Here is a 20,521-nt window from a genome sequence, read left to right as displayed (position 1 = left end):
CTCAGCCTGTAAATTAATCCCAGTTCTGTGGACCACTAATTGTAACGTTCACAGTAGTTGTCTCTAGTGTTTGCCGTCAGAAAAAGCTGTGAATACAAGCTTTTCAAACACAGAGTTATGTTACAGATATTCCCAAAATGGGCAGTGGGCCTGAGATACAGGGAACACTACGGTTAACTGTTGGCTGCTATGAGGAATTGAGGATCCTGCTCTCAGACACTATGTGAAATACACACATACACAAAGACCCTATCGAATGTCAGTCCCCTTTTGCCTTGCAACACAACTGCTTCAATCAGGTCTCCTTTAACCAGAATCTGCATACGTTGTCAGAGAAACCACGATTCTCGTTGAGGCTAGAAAGATGTATTTCAGATGCAAGTATTTATCAATCTAGTATTTTATTGTGCATTCAAATATAAAAATATGGCCAGGAGCCATCAAACACTTGAAGAATTCACTAAAAATCCTGAATAGATGAATTGACAAGCAGTGCACAGCAAACTGACTACATGTTTGAAGAGAAGGAGAAGGAGAAAAGCGGAAATGTCATGGGAAGAAAAATCTGAGGGTTAAAAGAAATATTGTCCCACCACACACACACACACACACACACACACACCACATACATATATATGCTCTCTTTGTATCTAACAGAGTAACTGTGTTCTTTTCAAACAACCAGGAAACAAATGCAAAAATTGGCCTTCAGAAAGTCACAAAGAAAATCTCAATAGATTCTAAAAAGTAAAATTTGTACAGGTCATAGTCTTTGCCTTTAATAATCATAAACTGAAAAGTAACAACAAAAACCTAATCCCAAAATATCTATCTGCATTCTTGACTAAGAGAAGAAATTAAAACTAAAATTCAGAAATACTTTAGTATGAAGGACAGAGGAAGGATTATACGTCAAAAGAGGGGCTCTGTGCCCTTCTGGAAGGCATGCATTCTCTACCCCATGTATGTGTGTTGATATCACTTCTGTTATCAAAAAAAAAATAAAGTCAGTGAAGTTGTACTGGTAGAATCGTAACTAGTGTATATCCTTACATAAATATCCTCACATGAAACTGGAAGACCTTCAAAACCTTCTGAACTTTAAAAATAATTCACTTAATGATTTTTAAGTTTTTAACAGTTTTTTTATTTGTTTTGTTAAATAGTTGAATAAAGTCAAGAATTAAAAGTTACTACTAAAATTTAATCTTTAAATAACTTAAGCGTATTTGAATACTTTTAAAATAAGGCAATCTGCTCTTCTAACTAAATGGCAGTAAAAGCTTTCTAAGTCAACAGGATCATCAGTACAGAGATAGAAGCGTACTTATTGAAAACATTGATTTTATTGTGTGTGTTAGCTCCTCTGTTTTCATTATCTTATCAAACTGTGATTGGAACATTACCTATTCTTTGTGTCTTACTGAAACTTTTTCTTAAATATTAACATTTTATATCAAAATATATTAACCCCCCCAAAACAAAAAAAAAGTTACCTTTGAGTTGATTCCGACTCATAGCAACCCTGTAGGACAGCGTAGAGCTGCCCCATAGGGTTTCCAAGAAGTGGTTGGTGGATTCGAACTGCTGACATTTTTGGTTAGCAGCCGAATGCTTAACTACCGTGCCACCAAGCTTCCCAAAATACATTAAAAAAAAAAAAATTTTTTTTTTTTGTAAGAGGCTACATAATACAAAAGCAATCTTAACTAGTTGAAAATTGTAATTGATATCTTATGATATTTGGGAATTTCTGAATCAGACTTGAGGTTGCATCCTTCAAGCTATTATTCATCGTTGCTCAACTGATTGTTTTTTGTGTGTGTGCTAGGGTTTGGAAACATCTCACCACGTACAGAAGGAGGAAAAATATTCTGTATCATCTATGCCTTACTGGGAATTCCCCTCTTTGGCTTTTTGTTGGCCGGAGTTGGAGACCAACTAGGGACCATATTTGGAAAAGGAATTGCAAAAGTAGAAGATACATTTATTGTGAGTATGAGAAAATTTGAACAGCATATGTTTATGTGTTAATTTTTAGAAATATTAAAACTTTTCTATAAGCTCAGGTACAGTTAGAGATTCACTTCTTGGGTTTCATAACAATTTATAGATACCTCTAGTTAAAAAAAAAATTTTTTTCTAGTATGTAACTCACTGTATCATAATTATTTTTATATTTATCTCAATAAATATGTCAATGCATTAGAAAACTCCACAAAAATGTGGGAAAAAAACACACAGAAATCAGACAGTCTTAAGTTCAAATTCCAGGTATATTGTCTACTAGGTATTTTCTCTTGTTTTCCTCTCAAACCTCCATTGTTTTCATTTATAAAACCAGAATAATGATACTGACTGTGAGGACTTCCTCTGAAGGTGAGACGTGATCTAAGTCAAAGCTTAACATAGTAAATGACAGACAAAATTTTATTATTTAAAAAAATCGCTTTGCTCCTCTTGTTTATTGCTTGTGGCATTGTAAATTTATGTCGCCTTTTTGGAAAGGATGTAATAGTACACAGCAAGCACAACATAGGTGATCATATAACTCAATTCAGTAATGACAATGATAGGAATTAATCTATAAGGATGTATGTAATTCAGCAGAACCAGAAGTCGTTTCAATGAAGATGTTCATGGTTGTACTGTATTAACACTCAATAGCAAAAATAAATGAAAAGACAATGCTTTTATTAGAGTTTTAAGTGAAATAAAAAAATAATAATACCACCATGATTACAAGCTTGTGTTGTTAAAGAAAACTATGGGGGAAAAATGATTGTGTTAGGGGGTGGATTATGAATGACTTAGTACTACAGTCACCACTATTACAAATAGATTTTATTTATTATTCAGTATTTTATTTTTTTACAAAAATCAACAGAATGTTTTACACTTTTTTGATAAAATAAGACCATTGAATATTGTTTCTTCAATTTAAATTAAATCCCTGCTTTACCATTAATTATGTTTCAGATTTCAGATCAAAGTTAGCTCTCAAATATTTTTACTATAGACTGGTGTAAGGCACGGTTAGTCCAAAATGGGAGATTTTTGGTTTGTTTTGTTATTATGCTTGTCTTACATTGGTATTAAAATTATCTTGCATTGATATCAGTTGAGAGGGTGGATTAGCGGTAGGAACGTGGTAACTGAATTGTTCATTCATTCCACACGTTGAGTGCCTGCTGCGTGCTGGGTATGTTTCTCGTGTTACATATATGTCAGTACATGAAACAGACAAGCTCCATGCTCTTGGGGAGATTACATTCCAGCGGCCAAGATTCAGCCCTCCTTACCGAGCGCTATCCTGTGAACTTAACAAACATGCCCTCATTTAACTCTCATGTACCTGGGAAGGACAGTGGAGTCGTGGAACTCTTATTTTCGCTTCCTATAACCCATGTTTTCATTTATGCAAACCAAGCTGAGTGGCAGTGTAAACAAAGGGCTGGGGTGGGAAGCCTATGTTTCCACAGACCTTTATCTCTAAAAATGTTCAGGCACTAAGATTCAGTGATGTTGATGTGGTGGGGAATATGCCCTATGATTTTCACAATAGATCCAGTCAGAGATTAAACTATATGGCTGCTAACTCTATGGGCAGTTCTACGGTCATCTAGGATCGCTATGAGTCAGAATCCCCTCGACAGCACACAACAACAACCTCAAATAAAACAATTGCCATTGAGTTATTTCAGCTCATGGCAACCCCATGTGTGTCAGAGTAGAACTATGCCCCATAGTGTTTTCAGTGGCTGATCACCAGGCCCTTATTGAAGTATCTCTGGGTAGACTTCAACCTCTCCAGCCTTTTGGTTAGCAGCCAAACACATTAACCATTTGCTCCAGCCAGGGACTTCTAACCCCAAAGAAAGAACTGGAAATAAAGTGCAGTGTACACAAACTTCACTTAATACTTTACACCATGGAGATTCCTGATTGGTAAAGGAGGTGGGAAAGTATGGATAAGCTGATGAGAGCTGAAGTTCTGGGTTTTGAAGATGTGTCATTGCCTATGTATCTTGTAGCTTCCTTGGTCCTTGGTGTATACCTTAAGGCCACAGAACAGAGTGACAATATATTTGGCTCATACGGGAATCAAATTATGGGTGTGAAATCTGTTAGCGTTGTACTCTAGTCGGTTGAATTAATGATAGGAAAAAGTCTTCATGAAATTTATAATTTTATGAGTATCAAAGGTAAATATTTAGTCCTTGATTCAATCTTGGAAACCCTGGTGGCATAGTGGTTAAGAGCTGCGGCTGCTAACCAAAAGGTCAGCAGTTCAAATCCACCAGGCAAACCTTGGAAACCCTATGAGGCAGTTCTCCTCTGTCCTACAGGGTTGCTGTGAGTTGAAATCCACTTGTCGGCAACGGGTTTGGATTCAATCTTGTCTATTTTTAAATATTTCTAGATTGTGTTTGGCCCACAATCCATTTTATGCCTATCCCATACCACTGCCATCAAGTCGATTCTGACTCATAGTGACCCTATAGGGCAGAGTAGAACTGCCCCATAGAGTTTTCAAGGAGCTCCTTGCGGATTCGAACTGCTGACCTCTTGGTTAGAAGCTGTAGCATTTAAACATTACGCCACCAGGGTTTCTTTTATGCCTATAATAGAATAGAAATATTTCAAAAGCAGTGCAGTCAGCAAATAATGGTTCTGTAAGTCTGAAGGAGCATTCTTAGCAAATGTAATTTACTTTTGGAAGTGTTAAGGCTATGTAAGGACGGAGTTTCATCATTATTAGTGTGGATTGTGTTGAGTAATTTATGTTATACCCAGTTTTTTTGTAAGCAAAGACAATTAAAAATTAAACATAAAAAGGAATAAAATACACAAAGTAAATTAACTTGCTAATTTACTGGTAACAGTGTAGGTTAGTTTTTAGGCACACCAGCAGTCAATGAATCTCTGTTTCTCTCTGCCTGTCTCTCTCTGTCTCATGCCTAGAAGTGGAACGTTAGTCAGACCAAGATTCGTATCATCTCAACCATCATATTTATACTGTTCGGCTGCGTGCTCTTTGTTGCTCTGCCCGCGATCATATTCAAGCATATAGAAGGCTGGAGTGCCCTGGACGCCATTTACTTTGTGGTTATTACTTTAACAACCATCGGATTTGGTGACTACGTTGCAGGTAAGGCTTTCCTGGCACTGGCGCTGCTCTCCTGACCCATGTTCCTGGGTTTGCAGCACGACACAGCTGCGGAGGCAAAAACACTTATCCTGGGATAGTGGAGGCAGGCAAAAGGGTAGAGCTGGGCATTTATTTTTTATTCTTTGCAAGAAATTTCAATTGCTGTTTGTGCAGAATTTTGCATTCCCACTCTGATTTCAGAAACCAAATATCTACCTCTTGATTCCCCTCTCTTCCTTCCCTGCCACCACCTAACAATGATACAAGAATTCAGGTTCAGCTTACCCTTGCTCTTTCTGCTTAGGTCCTTCCATACCTTAGTGGTGAAAAACAGCTGGAAACTTCTGAAAGTTTTCTTGGCTACCCAAAACCTTCTTCCGTCCATGCTGTTCACCTCATTTACTTTTCAGTTCTCAGGATGGTGTCTTCGACCTTACCTAGAGTATCGACTCGACGGCACTGGGTCACTCACTGGGTCAGAGTATCTACATTGTTCTGTTCACATTTTTTGCTTTTTTTTCTACAAATGTTATTTCAACTGCTTTTTGCTTTATTGTTATATCTCCTAGGTCTTAGGTCCATTTATCATTTCAACACTCTCTCACGGTTGTATTATCCAACTATCATTATTGTTGAAACTATAATTATAAATAAATTATAATAACTGTGGTGCAGGTGAGTATGGTAATGCCCCATCATGGACCATTTGGGCTAGCTTTATAAAATCTAAATCGTTATTAAAAAAAATTTTTTTTTGACGTATTGGAAAAACCTGCTAAACATTATGGTAGTTATTAGTTGCTGTCAAGTCAATTTTGATTCCTGGGGACCCCACATGTTACAGAGTAGAACTGCTTCATACAGTTTTTTGGATGTAATCTTAATGGAAGCAAATGGCCAGGCCTTTTTGTCCGTGGTACCTTCAAAGACTTTGAACCTTCGACCTTTAGGTTAGCAGTTGAGTACCAGCCTAGACATTATAGTAGGATTGTGGTATTAAACTCTTAGAATAAACTTGCAAGCGTAATTCAGTTTTACACTTTCTGAACATTAACTGTTCTTCCTTGACCCAGATTTCTGATTTGAATATTTTCAGAAAGGAAAATAAGATGTACAATTGCTTAAGATCTCGGAGAAAGCTGATAATCCCTCTTTATTAAGTTGTCAATTCCATTTTAACTCGGCAAGCCCTCCTACGTGCTATCCTTGAAGATGAGGATGTGTTCGTGAGAAAAGTTTTGCTTTATGTAAAAAGTCCTCTGCGCACATCTGTGTATGGGACAGAGTACCTGGACAGAGGGGGGATCCTTTGCTGGAGGTCTTTGGAGTGAGAATGCGGACGAGGCGGCAGATGTGGCAAAGCCTGGCCAGGAAATGTGTGCCCTTTGCAAGGTTCTTTGGAAAAGTAGAAATTTAAAAGAATCTTGGAAAATAATTGCCTTTTAAAGTTCCATGGAGAACACAAATTAGCCTTTGCTTCTGTGTGCTTTGTGATTTTGACTCTAAAACCAAATGAAACCCATTGCCATCAAGTCGATTTCGACTCATACATAGTAAAGTACTTTTTACTTTTCATGGGTCATAATGTTCGTGACGCAACATATTCGGGCATAATGAACTTCGAGTTCATAAGTAAATACCCATTTAGGTTTGCCTGCACAGAACTGTTTTACCACCGGTAATGTGGAATCTAAAACATTTCAGAGACCACTGTCCTGGACAAACAGGCACAATGCTCAGGCCTCTCTGTCAGTGAGACTGAATATAGGGGCTCAGCCTTCAGTAATTTCTCCCCAGGAAGATATCGCTTAGAACATTTTAATTTTGTATGTATATTTATGCAAGGGACATTTCTGAGTGGCTGGTTGGTTACCTCAGTGATGGGGTCAGCTCCTCTCTCTACCTTTTTTCCTGTTGGCCCATTTTGTCCTTTCCCTAGTCCTCCATGTGCTAGGGCTGAAAGGACCTGGGAAGTCAGAGGTCAGAGGCTAGCTCAGCTGGTGCATCTCACCTGCAAATAAACAGGCCTCTTGGCTAGGAGTGCAGCTCACAGAGTGACACCTTCCTTACAGGGTGGGAAGAGAGAAAGGACATTATTTCCCAAATTGGCACTTACTTGATTTTTATCAATGCCTATTTTTTTTTTTTTTTTTTATAATATAGGAGTCCCTGGGTGGCACAGAAGGTTAAACACTAGACTACTGGTTCCAAGGTTGGTGGTTCAAACCCACCTAGCAGCACCTCAGGAGACAGGCCTGACGATCTGCTTCCAAAAGGTCACAGCCTTGAAAACCCTATGGACCAGGTTCTACTGTGCACACATAGGGTCGCCATGAGTCCACATCTACCAGACGGCAACCGACAACAACAACAACAATGATTTGTAATGTAGATAATATAATATGATGTGGATACGGAGCCCTGGGTGCACAGTGCCTAAGAGCTACGGCTGCAGACCAAAAGACCGGCAGTTCAAGTCCGCCAGCTGCTCCTTGGAAACGCTGTGGGGCAGTTCTACTCTTGAATATAATTTGGATATAATGTGATATAATGTGGAGTCCCTGTGTGGTGCAAACGGTTAAAAGGCTGTGCTGCTAACTGAAAGATCGGCGGTACGAACCCACCCAGAGACTCCTCAGAAGACAGACCTGGCAGTCTACTTCCAAAAACTCAGCCATTGAAAACCCTATAGAGCATACTTCTACTCTGACACACATGAGGTCGCCATGAGTCAGAATCAACTCGATGACAACTGTTTTTTTTTAAAAATAATGATTTATATTCAGATTTGTAGAGTTAATGGCAGTGTTGCGTTTGAGACTTAATTGTTGATTGCCTATGTTCTGTTTCTCACCCTCTGTCACTTTATTTTCCCTTTGACAAGAAGTCCAGGGTGACGTCATTAAACCATGCCTGTCGCACAGACTGAGAGCTAAAGCATCCCTTCCTCGTTAAAATCTAAGAAATAGTATTAGTTACACAGAAAGGAGGGAAAGACTGCCTTCTAGTACTTACGCAGGCTTGGTTTTAGAACTTGCCTTCCAGGTCCGTGACTTTAAAAAATAAAAAATCATTTGGTGATTCTTCAAAATTGAGAAAAGTCAAATAATTGTCCAATTTAACACAAGTAAAAAAAAATTTTTTTCAAGTTTGGTGGCTCCTCCCGCACGTAATGTTATGGTTATGGTTAGAGCGGGTCAGAAAAGCCAAGCACCGCATTTCCATTGCTTGTTTTGAAGCTGCCCGTATAAGTCCTTAAAAAACTCCTTTTCATAAGGCAGATTAGTTCATGAGAGGTAACATAAGCGCGTGAAAGCCAGATGAAAATTTATGGTTTCACAGAGCAGTGTCCTCAGATTACCTAGGTTTATAATAATAATAAAAAAAAAAATAGCCCAAATTTCAAATGTTCTGAGAAATCCTCATGGTTGATCTTATGAAAACACATTTTCCATATGAATGTAAGTTTATTCAGCCATCCAAATACATCTTCTTGGAATTTTGATTAGTGAAATTTAGTGTATTTGGATGAATAGTGAAATTCCTTCATCTCCCATGTAGTTATTGAATGCTCCTGGGTTAATCAGGCTTCATGCTTCGTGTCTTGTGACCCCTCTGTATAGAAAATGTAATTTGGGACTTTCCCAGGTCAAATTCCTCTTCATCTGGTACATTTACTGTCACAAAAATTTTTATAACTTTTCATAGCCCTATGTTCATTTGCCATCATATTTTTTTCTTTCGATTTGGCAAAAATATCTGTAGATCTCATTTTGAGAATTAAGTTTTCTTGGAACTGTGTTTAAAAAGCCATTAATGGAAATGCAATATTTAATAACCAAACTATTGCTTTCCCTAATCCCTGAAAATATGACTCATGCAGTGAAGTGCTCAGAGCCTGCTTAACTAAAGAGAATTCTGTCATGAGAACATATAAATCTCTATGTAAGAACCAGGGCAAATTTTTTGTTCAAAACAGGTTGTTCTAGTAGGGAACTTCTAGAAAACGGTTCCTGATATTGCCTAAGAGCTTTATAACTATGTCAGAGGCCAGTTATTAAAATCCCTGTCTTGAGTTGATCACTGAGTCCAGTTTTGCCAGGAATTACACAGATGACAGGGAGAACACCTGAAGCGGAGTGAGCTGTACTGTGGAACAGCCCCTGCTACCACTTCCACCTCAAGGGCCCAGAAAAATGGCCGCTTTTGGAAAGGGAGGGTTTGAGTGATTGGTAACGAGATGTGTTGGAGTCATCCATCATTCATTCATTTACTCACTCACATGTTTAGTGAGCACATAGTGTATGTTCAGTAGTGTGCTTAGCACCTAGTGATAATAATTGCCCCACTTCCTCTTCCTGTGGGACCAGGTACCCAGTTGCCGTTAAGTCGAACCTGACTCGTGGTGGCCCCATGTGTGTCGGAGCAGAACTGTGCTCTGTAGGGTTTTCAGTGGCTGGTTTTTCAGAAGTAGGTCACCAGGCCTTTCTTCTGAGGCACCTCTGGGTGGACTCTAACCTCCAACGTTTCTGTTAGCAGCTGAGCGTGTTAACTATTTGCACCACCCAGGGATTCCACGAAACCCAGGAGCAACAATTCTTTTTCTCTTTTTGGTGGTGGTTCTCTTGTTTTGTAATATGGGAAAAATCAAGGGACCTGGTCACCCCTTACAGTGGTTAAGAAATTAGCTGCTAACCAAAAGGTTGGCAGTTTGAATCCACTGGCTGCTCCTCGGAAACCCTATGTGGCAGTTCTGCTCTGTCCTGTAGGGTCACTATGAGTTGGAATCAACTCAACGGCAATGGGTTTGATTTTTTGGTTGGTCACCCCTTAATTTAGCCAGTGACTCTCAGAGAACTCACAAAGCAGTTGACAATTCTCTGTGTGATTAATTAAATGGAATTGCACTCAGTTTGTTGCAGAGTCCTAGAGACTGTGGACAAATCGAGAACGTATTTAACTTCTAGGGTTCAGGATGGAAATAAAGAAGCATTGTAGAAACACACTGAGAAAAAAATGAGGAGGAAAACATTCAGTGATTGATAGTTAGGCCTAGTGAGGCAGGCACTAAATTGCATTACAACTAGTGAAAAAGGCTCTAAATTGCTCTGTATTGAGATTTGAAAGTAATTTTTTGGGAAAACAATTTTGTGCATCTTATGTACTGTAGATTTCTGTCTTTCTTTGACCATGAGACTATGTTTGCTCCAGTGACACCTTTCCTAATTGTAGACTAAGGACCGAGAAGGAAATGGTCAATGCCTTGAATATCAAAATAAAAACTTCCCAAATATGGGTCCAAACGCAAAAAGTTTTAGTTATAATTTTTGGCCTTGTATTTTTTCTGACTCGGTTGCATATACATGAGAAGTTCAGTGAGCTCTTGCTTAGTACTAAAATCATATTTCCATTTGCAAAAAAGAAAACAGGGTTGACAGCATCGTTGGAAGAACCTGTCTGTTCCTGAAGCACTGAGACAACATCTCCCTCAGTTAAATTACTTTACTATAAAAAAAAAAAAAAAGAAAAATATTCTAAAGCAGATGATAAGGATTTTTTTTCTTTTATATTAAGGCAAGATATTTTTAATTAGTAAAAGTAAGGTCAAAAGAACAAAATTTAAAAAATTGAAACCAATATTTGAGATCTAAACTAAAATGTTTATAAACCAATGCAAAGAACATTTTTTTTAAGAACAAAATTTTATGTCTAGATCTATAGTCTATAATAATTTATTATAGAAAACCAGAGAAGGTGCATGGATTTGATAACCTTAGTCCAGAATGGCCAGGAGTTAAAAACTGAACTTCCGTGGGGGAGGCAGGAGAAGCCTAGACTCAAGCTCTTTAGTGCAGGAAGAGGGACAACTGCTGGGTGAGGGCAGAAGCAGGGTGGGGAGGCTACTGTTAAAACAGGGGTCACTAGTAGTTGGAAGCAACTTGACAGCAATGGGTTTTTTTGGTTTTAGGCCTATATGGCTTCTAGGCAAGAACCTTGTGGGTAAGAGGCCCTCCTTGTTTGACTCCAGTCCCCAGTTAAATATCTACCATGCTCTCTCTCCAGTTACCATCAAGTTGACTCAGACTCATGGTGACCCCACCTGTGTCAGAACAGAGTTGTGTTCCATAGGATGTATCAGTGGCTGATTTTTCAGAAGTAAAATACCAGGCCTTTCTAAACAGAGGCGCCTCTCGGTGGACTGAAACCTCCAACCTTTCCGTTAGCAGCCGTTAACCGTTTGTGTGTACCGGGGACTCCGAAATAAGCATAGAGGCCAGGTTATGTAGGGCAACCAGGGCCAGAATGAAAGAGCCTTCCAGGACGTAAATAAGGTGCCTGCCATGGTCTCACAGCTGTTCTGGTTGCCCTCCTCCACCTCCAGGAAGGACTATTTGGGACCAGATAAGAACTTCCTTAATGCCAGGTAAAGGGATCCTTACCATCCGAACACTCAGAAAACCCATCTGGGGAGAGAATGGAATCCTAGCCATAATGCCAGCCTGAACCTTCTCCAAGTGACATTTTTAGTGCTTACTCTGCTGGATTGGATCAGGCCAGCTGATGTCCTCAGAGGTCCAAGAGAGATGGCAGCTTGTAAGAGAGGCTGTCACAGAGCATATAAGAACAAGAGTCAAGACAATTAGACTTAAGTTAACTACTCGGAAGTATTTATAATTTCCTGCAGCCTTGCCGTCTCCACCCCTCTTTGCTGTTTTCATTACCACCTGTCTGCTCTCCTGTAATGATGAGCTGGGAAGCTCTTAAAGGACTTGTGTGCCTATTTTCAGTGGTGACAAAGGAACAAAGCAGTGGGGTGACTATTGGTGCCAGGTCAGTAAGGACCCCTGCGGAGGGAGTGGGTGGTAGCACCCTGCAAGCAATATCTGTGGTGTCTGTGGAAAGAGAAAGTGGGTGGTGGGGTGGAGGTGGGGGAGGGGTGTGTAGGGAGTCCATCCAGCACAGAGAGACCACCCTAGGTCCTCAGTAAGCAAGAGGCCATATACGTGTTCTCTAAATATACTTAGACTGAAATTAATGCTTATAATGGCAAAATTTTTAAAAATGTTTCTTAATTTAAAAATAAAACTAACAGCTCTTTTTAGCAAGTTACCCTAACATTGCAGGGATTTTAATTTGGATAAAATTCATGAATCAAGCGAATTGACTAATGTGGAAATTAATTCATTAATCTTAGATTTCAAAGAGTAAATAGGATCTGTGAGTTGTTTGATGATGTTCTTGTTTGCATTAATTTTTCCTACATCCTATGACTGGGGATATTTCATCTCAAGGGTTGCAATTAAGAATGGGAAAACACTTTTTTTCCTGGGCTTGGAATCCACTAACACTTGTGGTTTGAACATTTTACCCACATATAGACCTTTTAGTGATTAAGCTAATTTTCTCTTTTCAAACTGTGACATTCTGTTTATAAGAAGGAAGACTTAGAAAAAGTCATCTTGAGCATGAACTAACTCTTCTAAAATCAATATCTTGGTGAACTTATGCGTTAAGTGAGTCACAGTTACTTGGATGAAGATTTTCTGGTTTTGAAAGAAAAAGTACTTGGACAAAAATGTCATTTTAGTTTCATGGAAATGGAAACATTTGAAAAATGGAATTTGCCAGCAAGCCTATCATATGACAGGTTTCCGCAGACGTTTCTTAAGTCACTTCTGTGAATTTGTAGAGCCACGTCTTACCCGTCACGGGATACGTTAGCTTCCATACCCCTTCCCCGAAGTGACTCTTTAAAATGTTGCATGAGGTAAAATATTGTTACAATAACATTGAAAATAATATGATTCATTTTGTAAACTGTATTCTTAAAATTATTGTTTTTCCCCAAAGAAAGCTGCATATGTTCCTATTTATATTATTAACCTGATAGAAAAATGTTCTCTTTTTACTCTGATCCTTTCATATTTGAAAATATGGTAACTCAAAGTCTAATGGAGCAATGGAGAAAGTTGTGGCAGACGGCTTCCGTAAAGATTTGCTGTGAGTCAGAATCAACCTGATGGCAGTGGGCTTTTTTTTTTTTCTTTTTTTGAATGTTGTACTCAGTCCCTGAATGGGGGAAGCAGTTAGAGCACTCACTGTCTAATCAAAAGGTTGGAGTTTCAAACCACCTAGAGGTGCCTTGGAAGAAAGGCCTGGTGGTCTGCATCTGAAAAATCAGCCCCTGAAAACCCGATGGAGCACAGTTCTACTTTGACATATGTGGGGACGCCATGAGTTGGAATTGACTCCGTAGCAACTGGACTGGATAAGGTTACACTCAAAATTTTATGTTTGAGTTTTAATACATACTTGCTACTTTTTGTTTTGCGTTACTTACTAACGGCTAGTCTGAACACATGGATTGAATTTTTGTGAACTGAGTGATGCCATGACTCCTGTCTGAGTCCTACCATCTGTACGCTGTTGACTGTGAAACCTTCATCTCCTGCTCTGCCTTGTTGTTAGCTCTGTGTTTCAGGATCCTGCTGGGATCTCCACCTCTTCTTATCTCAGGCACTTCAAAACTGTCGTGTCTCGCTTTGAACTACTTTTTCTTAGTCACTGTTCTTCTTCTGAGTACGCTCTTCAGTTATTGGCATCATCTCCCAGACGAGGGTCTGTGGCCACCATAGAGCTCTTTCTTACACTTATCACACCAACTGTTTGGGCTTCAATCCCTGATGATTCTGCCTCTGAAATGTCTTCTTTCCATTCTTGTCCTAACTTGACCCAATAATTTCTTAGCTAATTCAGCTAGGGTCTGAACTGAAAAGGGAAGCTGAGATTTCCAAAGGATTCAGTTGGTCTGTGGAGTGAGATTTGTCATCCACCACACACGTTGGCATCAGAAGGGAGCGATCTTAGTTTCCCTGGCCTGTTATCCACAATCAGCGCAGTGAGCAGGGTCAGCTAGATGGAACCCGAACAATGCAGTACCCCATTATGGTTCATTGTCTACGCAAGGGGGTCTTTCAGGCTACATTTTGAATTTCTTAAGAGAGGGACTCAATAGCGACACTATAGGATAGAGTAGAACTGCCCCATAGAGTTTCCAAGGAGCAACTGATGGATTCAAATTGCCGACCTTTTGGTTAGCAGCTGAGCTCTTAACCACTGCGCCACCAGTGCCCTGGGACTTAGTAAGTGCCCCATAAATATGTGCAGGATATAGGTTGTATTGGAATGTATACAGATCCTCATTGGTGTACTTACTGTACCAAATAGGTGGAGACGTAACTCAGGGAATAAAGAAAAAGAGCTTTTTTGTGAATTTTTTTTCTTGAAGCTAAGAATTTTAATTTATGACAAACATGGGAATTTTTCTGCAAAGTCAGAGAACAATGGCAGTGTCATCTGTAAATTACTCTTTGTTCTGAGTTAGACTAATCGAGACATAATCTCTGGCACTTGTTATCAATTCTTTACATTGATACCTTTAAAATAGGAACTGGATCTAGGGTTGCCCACTTTCTGTTCAGTTTGGCATGGAATCGATTGGTTGTGATGTATTTTTGACAGTAAGGTAAATATAGCAAGTTAAATGCATACCTAAAAGGTGTAGTCTCTACCTTCTGCCTGTTAAAATAGAGGCAGAAAAAAAGACTGGTACAGGTGGAATAGTTAATGTACCAGAGTATTGAAACAGATTAAAATAAATGAAAAAGACACACAATGAGGAAAAATCACTGTCACCTGAGGAAATAAAGAAAAGCTTTATTAAGAAGAACTTATTTAACTGTTTCTTGAAAACCAGGAAACCAATTACGTGAGTGGAAAGGCAGGAATTCTCTATGAAGAAAATAACATGGATCGGTTAACGAGAATATTAGATTTCTGTGTTCTGCAAGTCAATATTCCGTTGATAATTTTAGCAAATACCTATATTGTCTACTTTTATAAATGTGAAGTTATTTTACTTTTTCTTTTCCTTACAGGTGGATCAGATATTGAATATCTAGACTTCTACAAGCCGGTGGTGTGGTTTTGGATCCTTGTCGGGCTTGCCTACTTTGCTGCTGTTCTGAGCATGATTGGTGACTGGCTCCGAGTGATATCCAAAAAGACGAAGGAAGAGGTGAGCATTAAGAAGGTTCAGAAACACTTCTATTCAGATAATTCAGTAACGGTTATTTTTAACCACTCATATTTACCTTTGGCTATGAATTTGCCCTATGAGGCTATGGGAAGATAATGAGTTATAAATTCATTCACTTAACAAATATTTACTAAGCAGCTTTTATGTGCCGGAGGCTGTGGTAATCCTGAAGATTATTTGTAACTAAAAAGGATCAAATTAAAATATTTTCTTCAGTTTTTCCCATTTTTTTTTGTCAAGAGTACAAAGCGAATTTTATTCTGTAAAGAAAAATATAAGAGAAAACATTTGTATCACGATATCAGTAGCATCGTATAAAGGATGTCCTACTATTGTTTTTTGCTTACTATATTCACTTTGTTTTTTTATATCCACTTATTTCCATTTTACATATGTCTCATGTATGTATAACTGCATATACACATACGTAAGCACACACATACATGTTCTGTGTATGCATTGTGGCTAATTTCCCAGTGTACAGATTTTAGCTTTTTCACAGAGATGTCCTTCAACTTAACAGATGTAGACATGAACGCTAGAATTTGGTCCATTAAATTATGGACCTTTTGAAAATTAATCTTCATTTTTAATTTTCATAGTTTGAAAATTAAATTTTCATTTCATAACTACAGGTCCAGAAGAATTATTAATTTGAGTGTGATAGAGTAGTGTTTTATTATAAATTCCTTTGTTTTTTCCTTCTGGATTTTACCTTACTTTACTAATCGTCTCAGAGAAGAACATATCTCTGAAACCTGCTGCTATATTGCCCCACGGTCTCCCTTTAAATATTCCTGCCATTTCATTTTCTGCTGTTCGTGGCCAGGAGATACTAGTGTTAAAATATTTGATTGCAACGATGAGCATATACCCAAGTGAAATAAGACAGGAAATGATCAAATTTAAATTTCTCTCTACAAGCAAATATTGATTTTTTTTTTAGTTTTATTTGAACTCTTCAGGTCATATAATTTTTTATCACCATCTGAGGTACCTATGATAACTAGGAAGAGCGTAAGTTATCCAAAGCTTCCCTTCACAGCTACCGTAGTTCTCAATTGGGAATTCACCTGTTGAATCTGTACACATTAATCTGCATCTTAGTTGCACAGTAGAACCAAAATATTTTTATTATAAACAAATCAGCAATATAATATGCTTTAAGATTCTAGTTTAAATATTGTGAAACACTTTGCTTTGAACAGGTCTTCAGCTCTTTCACCTGAATCTCAGGCTCCTTTTGTGTGTGTCTGTGAATTACCGTTATTCCAACCTCATGTACACCTTTAAGGATCTTGAAATGCTATATTCCTTTCCTAGGGCTTCCATAACACATTACCACAAACTTGGTTATTTAAAATGGTAGAAACGCATTCTCTCACGGTTCTAGAGGCCAGAAATTTGGAATCAAGGGGTCAGCAAGGTACACCCCCTCCAGAGGCTCTAGGGGAGAACCCTGCCTCCTCTTCCAACTTCCCGTGGCTCCAGGCATTCCTTGGCTTGTGACTTCATAACTCTAGTATTTGCCTCCATCTTCCCGTAGTTTTCTCGTCTTATCCCTGTCTCCCCTCTCCATGTCTCTAATAAGGACATTTGTCATCCTGGGGCTACTTGGATAATCTAGGATGATCTCAGCTAGAAGTCATTAAGTCAGTCACATCACAAAGACCTGTTCTTCTTAATGAGATTATATCCACAGGTTCCGGAGGCCAGAACGTGGAGACGCTGTTGAGGGTGCAGGGCTATTATTTAAACCACCTTGGATGCTAAGAGAAAAAAGGACACAGTGGCTAGGAAACATTTTGGGTAACATAGTTAAAAGTAAAAGCTCGAACACTGAACCATAAACAAATTAAAAAAAAAAAAAAACACAAGCATTTATTTCTTATATAAAATAAAATGTAACAGAATATATCTCATATATTTAAGAAAATTATTGTTTTGTAAAACTTTATATGTATATATATGTGTGTGTGTGTGTGTGTGTGTACAGATATACACACACACATCAAGCCAAAACCAAACCGGTAGCTGCGGAGTAGATTCCAACTCATAGCAACCCTACAGGACAGAGTAGAACTGCCCCATAGGGTTTCCAGGGCTGTAAATCTTTATGGGAACAGAGTGCCACACGTTTCTCCCGCTGAGTGGTTGGTGGGTTCCAGTTGCCGACCTTTCCATTAGCAACAGAGTGGTTAACCACTGTGCCACCAGGGCTCCTTTTCATACACACACAAACGCATATGTATATTAAATATAAGATACATATGTGGACACACACACACAACCATTTCAATGTGGATCGTAGTAAGACTTTAATGTGGGTCACTAAGGCCCACAGAGAGCATGGGACAGTTTTCTCTCTTTAGGAAATTGGTATAAAAAATTAAAGTGTAAACATCTTTATTATTAAGAGCCAGAACTTTTTGTGATAGGACTAGCTGATACAACGCATTGGCACGTTATTTCCAGATTAATCACCAATTTTTTCAAATAAATTTAAATTTCTACGTTAACTGACTCATTTAATATGAAAAACCAGCTCAGGTGCCTACTCACGGGTGATCTTGATGACTCCCAACCAAAAGCATGAAATGCGTTACTGTTTTTGTGCTAATTAAGCACTGAAAAGTGATAAACTTTTTTTTTCCACCACGAGTTTTTTGGCTTCTACATAGTATTTTGGATGACACATACTGTCTAGTGACTGTGTGTAGGAAATTGACATACTCACGATTCTGTGAACAAAGATTTATATAAACCCACTGGAGCCGCAGCTGCTCCGAACGGTTGAGCCCATTGAAATGTGACTGTCAGCTTGAGCAGACCTGTGTTTTCTGATTTACAATGCAATTTAGGGAAATAACAACATGGGGTCACAAATTCAAAAAAGAATATGAAGAAAGGGAACAGTAATTTATAGTTTATCTACATAGTACCAGGGCCAAGTTTTTACAAAAGAAATGCTGCCAAAATTTGTACAAAAACCCAAACCGTTGCCATCTAGTCAGCTCCAACTCGTAGCGACCTTACAGGGCAGAGTAGAACTGCCCCACAGAGTTTCCGAGCAGTGCCTGGTAGATTCGAATTGCTGCCCTTTTGGATAGCAGCTGTAGCTCTTAACCATTCATTATGCTACCAGGGTTTCCAAAATTTGTATAGCAGTAGAAGAAAGGCTATTAGATCATTTTGGTTTTGAAGTAACTCACCGAAGGCTATAATTAGACAAAAACCGACTAAATATATTCTAGTTGTCATCTTCTTTAGATTAATCAATGGTGGGTGACTGTATAATTCGTATTCCTTACCCTTCTGTACCATAACTAATCCAGATATTCCAAGTTTTAAAAACTCAGAGTTCAGAAGCAAAGAGATTATTTCTAGTTTTCATTTTAAATGATTGAAAATGCTAACTATTTTTTACAACTGAGAATCCTTGCTGTTCAAAAATGTAACTAGTACCACCCCCCCCCCAAAAAAAAACAAAACCCAGTGTCGTTGAGTCGATTCCGACTCATAGAGACCCTATAGGACAGAGCAGAACTGCCCAATAGAGTTTCCAAGGAGCACCTGGTGGATTCAAATTGCCAACCTCTTGGTTAGCAGCCGTAGCACTTAACCACTACGCCACCAGGGTTTCCATAACTAGTACAGAGTATCAAAAACTGCAAAATAAAATATAGCTTCAAATTTCTAAATGATAATACTAGAACACATGCTTTCCCTCAATGGGGGGATTTCGGCTGTTACTAAGTCCAAGTCTTATACTATTTTTCAAAAACAAATCTTCTTAAACCATGTTGTTCAAGTATGAATTCATGTTGTTGTTGTTGTTAGGTGCTGTCGAGTTGATCCGACTCATAGCGACCCTATGCACAACAGAACAAAACACTGCCTGGTCCTGCACCATCCTTACCATGGTTGTTATGCTTGAGCCCATTGTTGCAGCCACTGTGTCAGTCCCCCTCATCGAGGGTCATCCTCTTTTCTGCTGACCCTCTACTTTACCAAGCGTGAGGTCCTTCTCGAGGGACTGATCCCTCCTGACAACATGTCCAAAGTATGTAAGACGCAGTCTCGCCATCCTTGCTTCTAAGGAGCATTCTGGTTGTACTTCTTCTGAGACAGATTTGTTTGTTCTTTTGGCAGCCCATGGTATATGCAGTGTTCGTCTCCAACACCACAATTTAAAGGCATCAGTTCTTCTTTCTTCCTTCTTCCTTATTCATTGTCAAGCTTTCACATGCATGTGATGCAATTGAAAATACCATGGCTTGGGTCAGGCACACCTTAGTCATCAAGGTGACATCATTGCTTTTCGACACTTTAAAGAGGTCCTTTGCAGCAGATTTGCCCAATGAAATGCATCTTTTGATTTCTTGACTGCTGCTTCCATGGCTGTTGACTGTGGATCCAAGTAAAATGAAATCCTTGACAACTTCAATCTTTTCTCCATTTATCATGATGTTGCTCATTGGTCCAGTTGTGAGGATTTTTCTTTTCTTTATGTTGAGGTGCAATCCATACTGAAGGCTGTGGTCTTTGATCTTCAATAGTAAGTGCTTCAAGTCCTCTTCACTTTCAGCAAGCAAGGTTGTGTCATCTGCATAACACAGGTTGTTAATGAGTCTTCCTCCAATCCTGATGCCCCATTCTTCTTCATATAGTCCAGCTTCTCGAATTATTTGCTCAGCATACAGATTGAATAGGTATGGCGAAAGAATACAACCCTGACGCACACCTTTCCTGACTTTAAACCAATCAGTATCCCCTTGTTCTGTCCAAACAACTGCCTCTTGATCTATGTAAAGATTCCTCATGAGCACAATTAAGTGTTCTGGAATTCCCATTCTTTGCAGTGTTATCCATAGTTTGTTACAATCCACACAGTCGAATGCCTTTGCATAGCCAATAAAACACAGGTAAACATCCTTCTGGTATTCTCTGCTTTCAGCCAGGATCCATCTGACATCAGCAATGATATCCCTGGTTCCACGTCCTCTTCTGAAACCAGCTTGAATTTCTGGCAGTTCCCTGTCGATATACTGCTGCAGCCTTTTTTGAATGATCTTCAGCAAAATTTTGCTTGAGTGTGATATTAATGATATTGTTCAATAATTTCTGCTTTCAGTTGAATCACCTTTTTTGGGAATAGGCATAAATATGGATCTCTTCCAGTCAGTTGGCCAGGAAGCTGTCTTCCATATTTCTTGGCATAGACGAGTGAATGCTTGAGCACTGCATCCATTTGTTGAAACATCTCAATT

General features: G+C 38.8%; 1 protein-coding gene across 1 annotated transcript in view; it reads left to right on the top strand.

Annotated features, from left to right (window-relative positions):
- KCNK2 (potassium two pore domain channel subfamily K member 2) overlaps positions 1 to 20,521 on the top strand; it is a 140,340-nt gene that overhangs the window by 86,560 nt on the left and 33,259 nt on the right. Inside the window, exons 5-7 of the mRNA XM_064276955.1 lie at positions 1,832 to 1,992; positions 4,966 to 5,152; positions 15,091 to 15,230. Coding sequence (XP_064133025.1) covers positions 1,832 to 1,992; positions 4,966 to 5,152; positions 15,091 to 15,230 — 488 coding nt within the window. The remainder of the gene's footprint in view (positions 1 to 1,831; positions 1,993 to 4,965; positions 5,153 to 15,090; positions 15,231 to 20,521) is intronic.

This window comes from Loxodonta africana, chromosome 25 (genome assembly GCF_030014295.1).
Source record: "Loxodonta africana isolate mLoxAfr1 chromosome 25, mLoxAfr1.hap2, whole genome shotgun sequence".
Lineage (NCBI taxonomy): Eukaryota > Metazoa > Chordata > Mammalia > Proboscidea > Elephantidae > Loxodonta > Loxodonta africana.
This window is presented reverse-complemented; position numbering and strand designations above follow the sequence as displayed.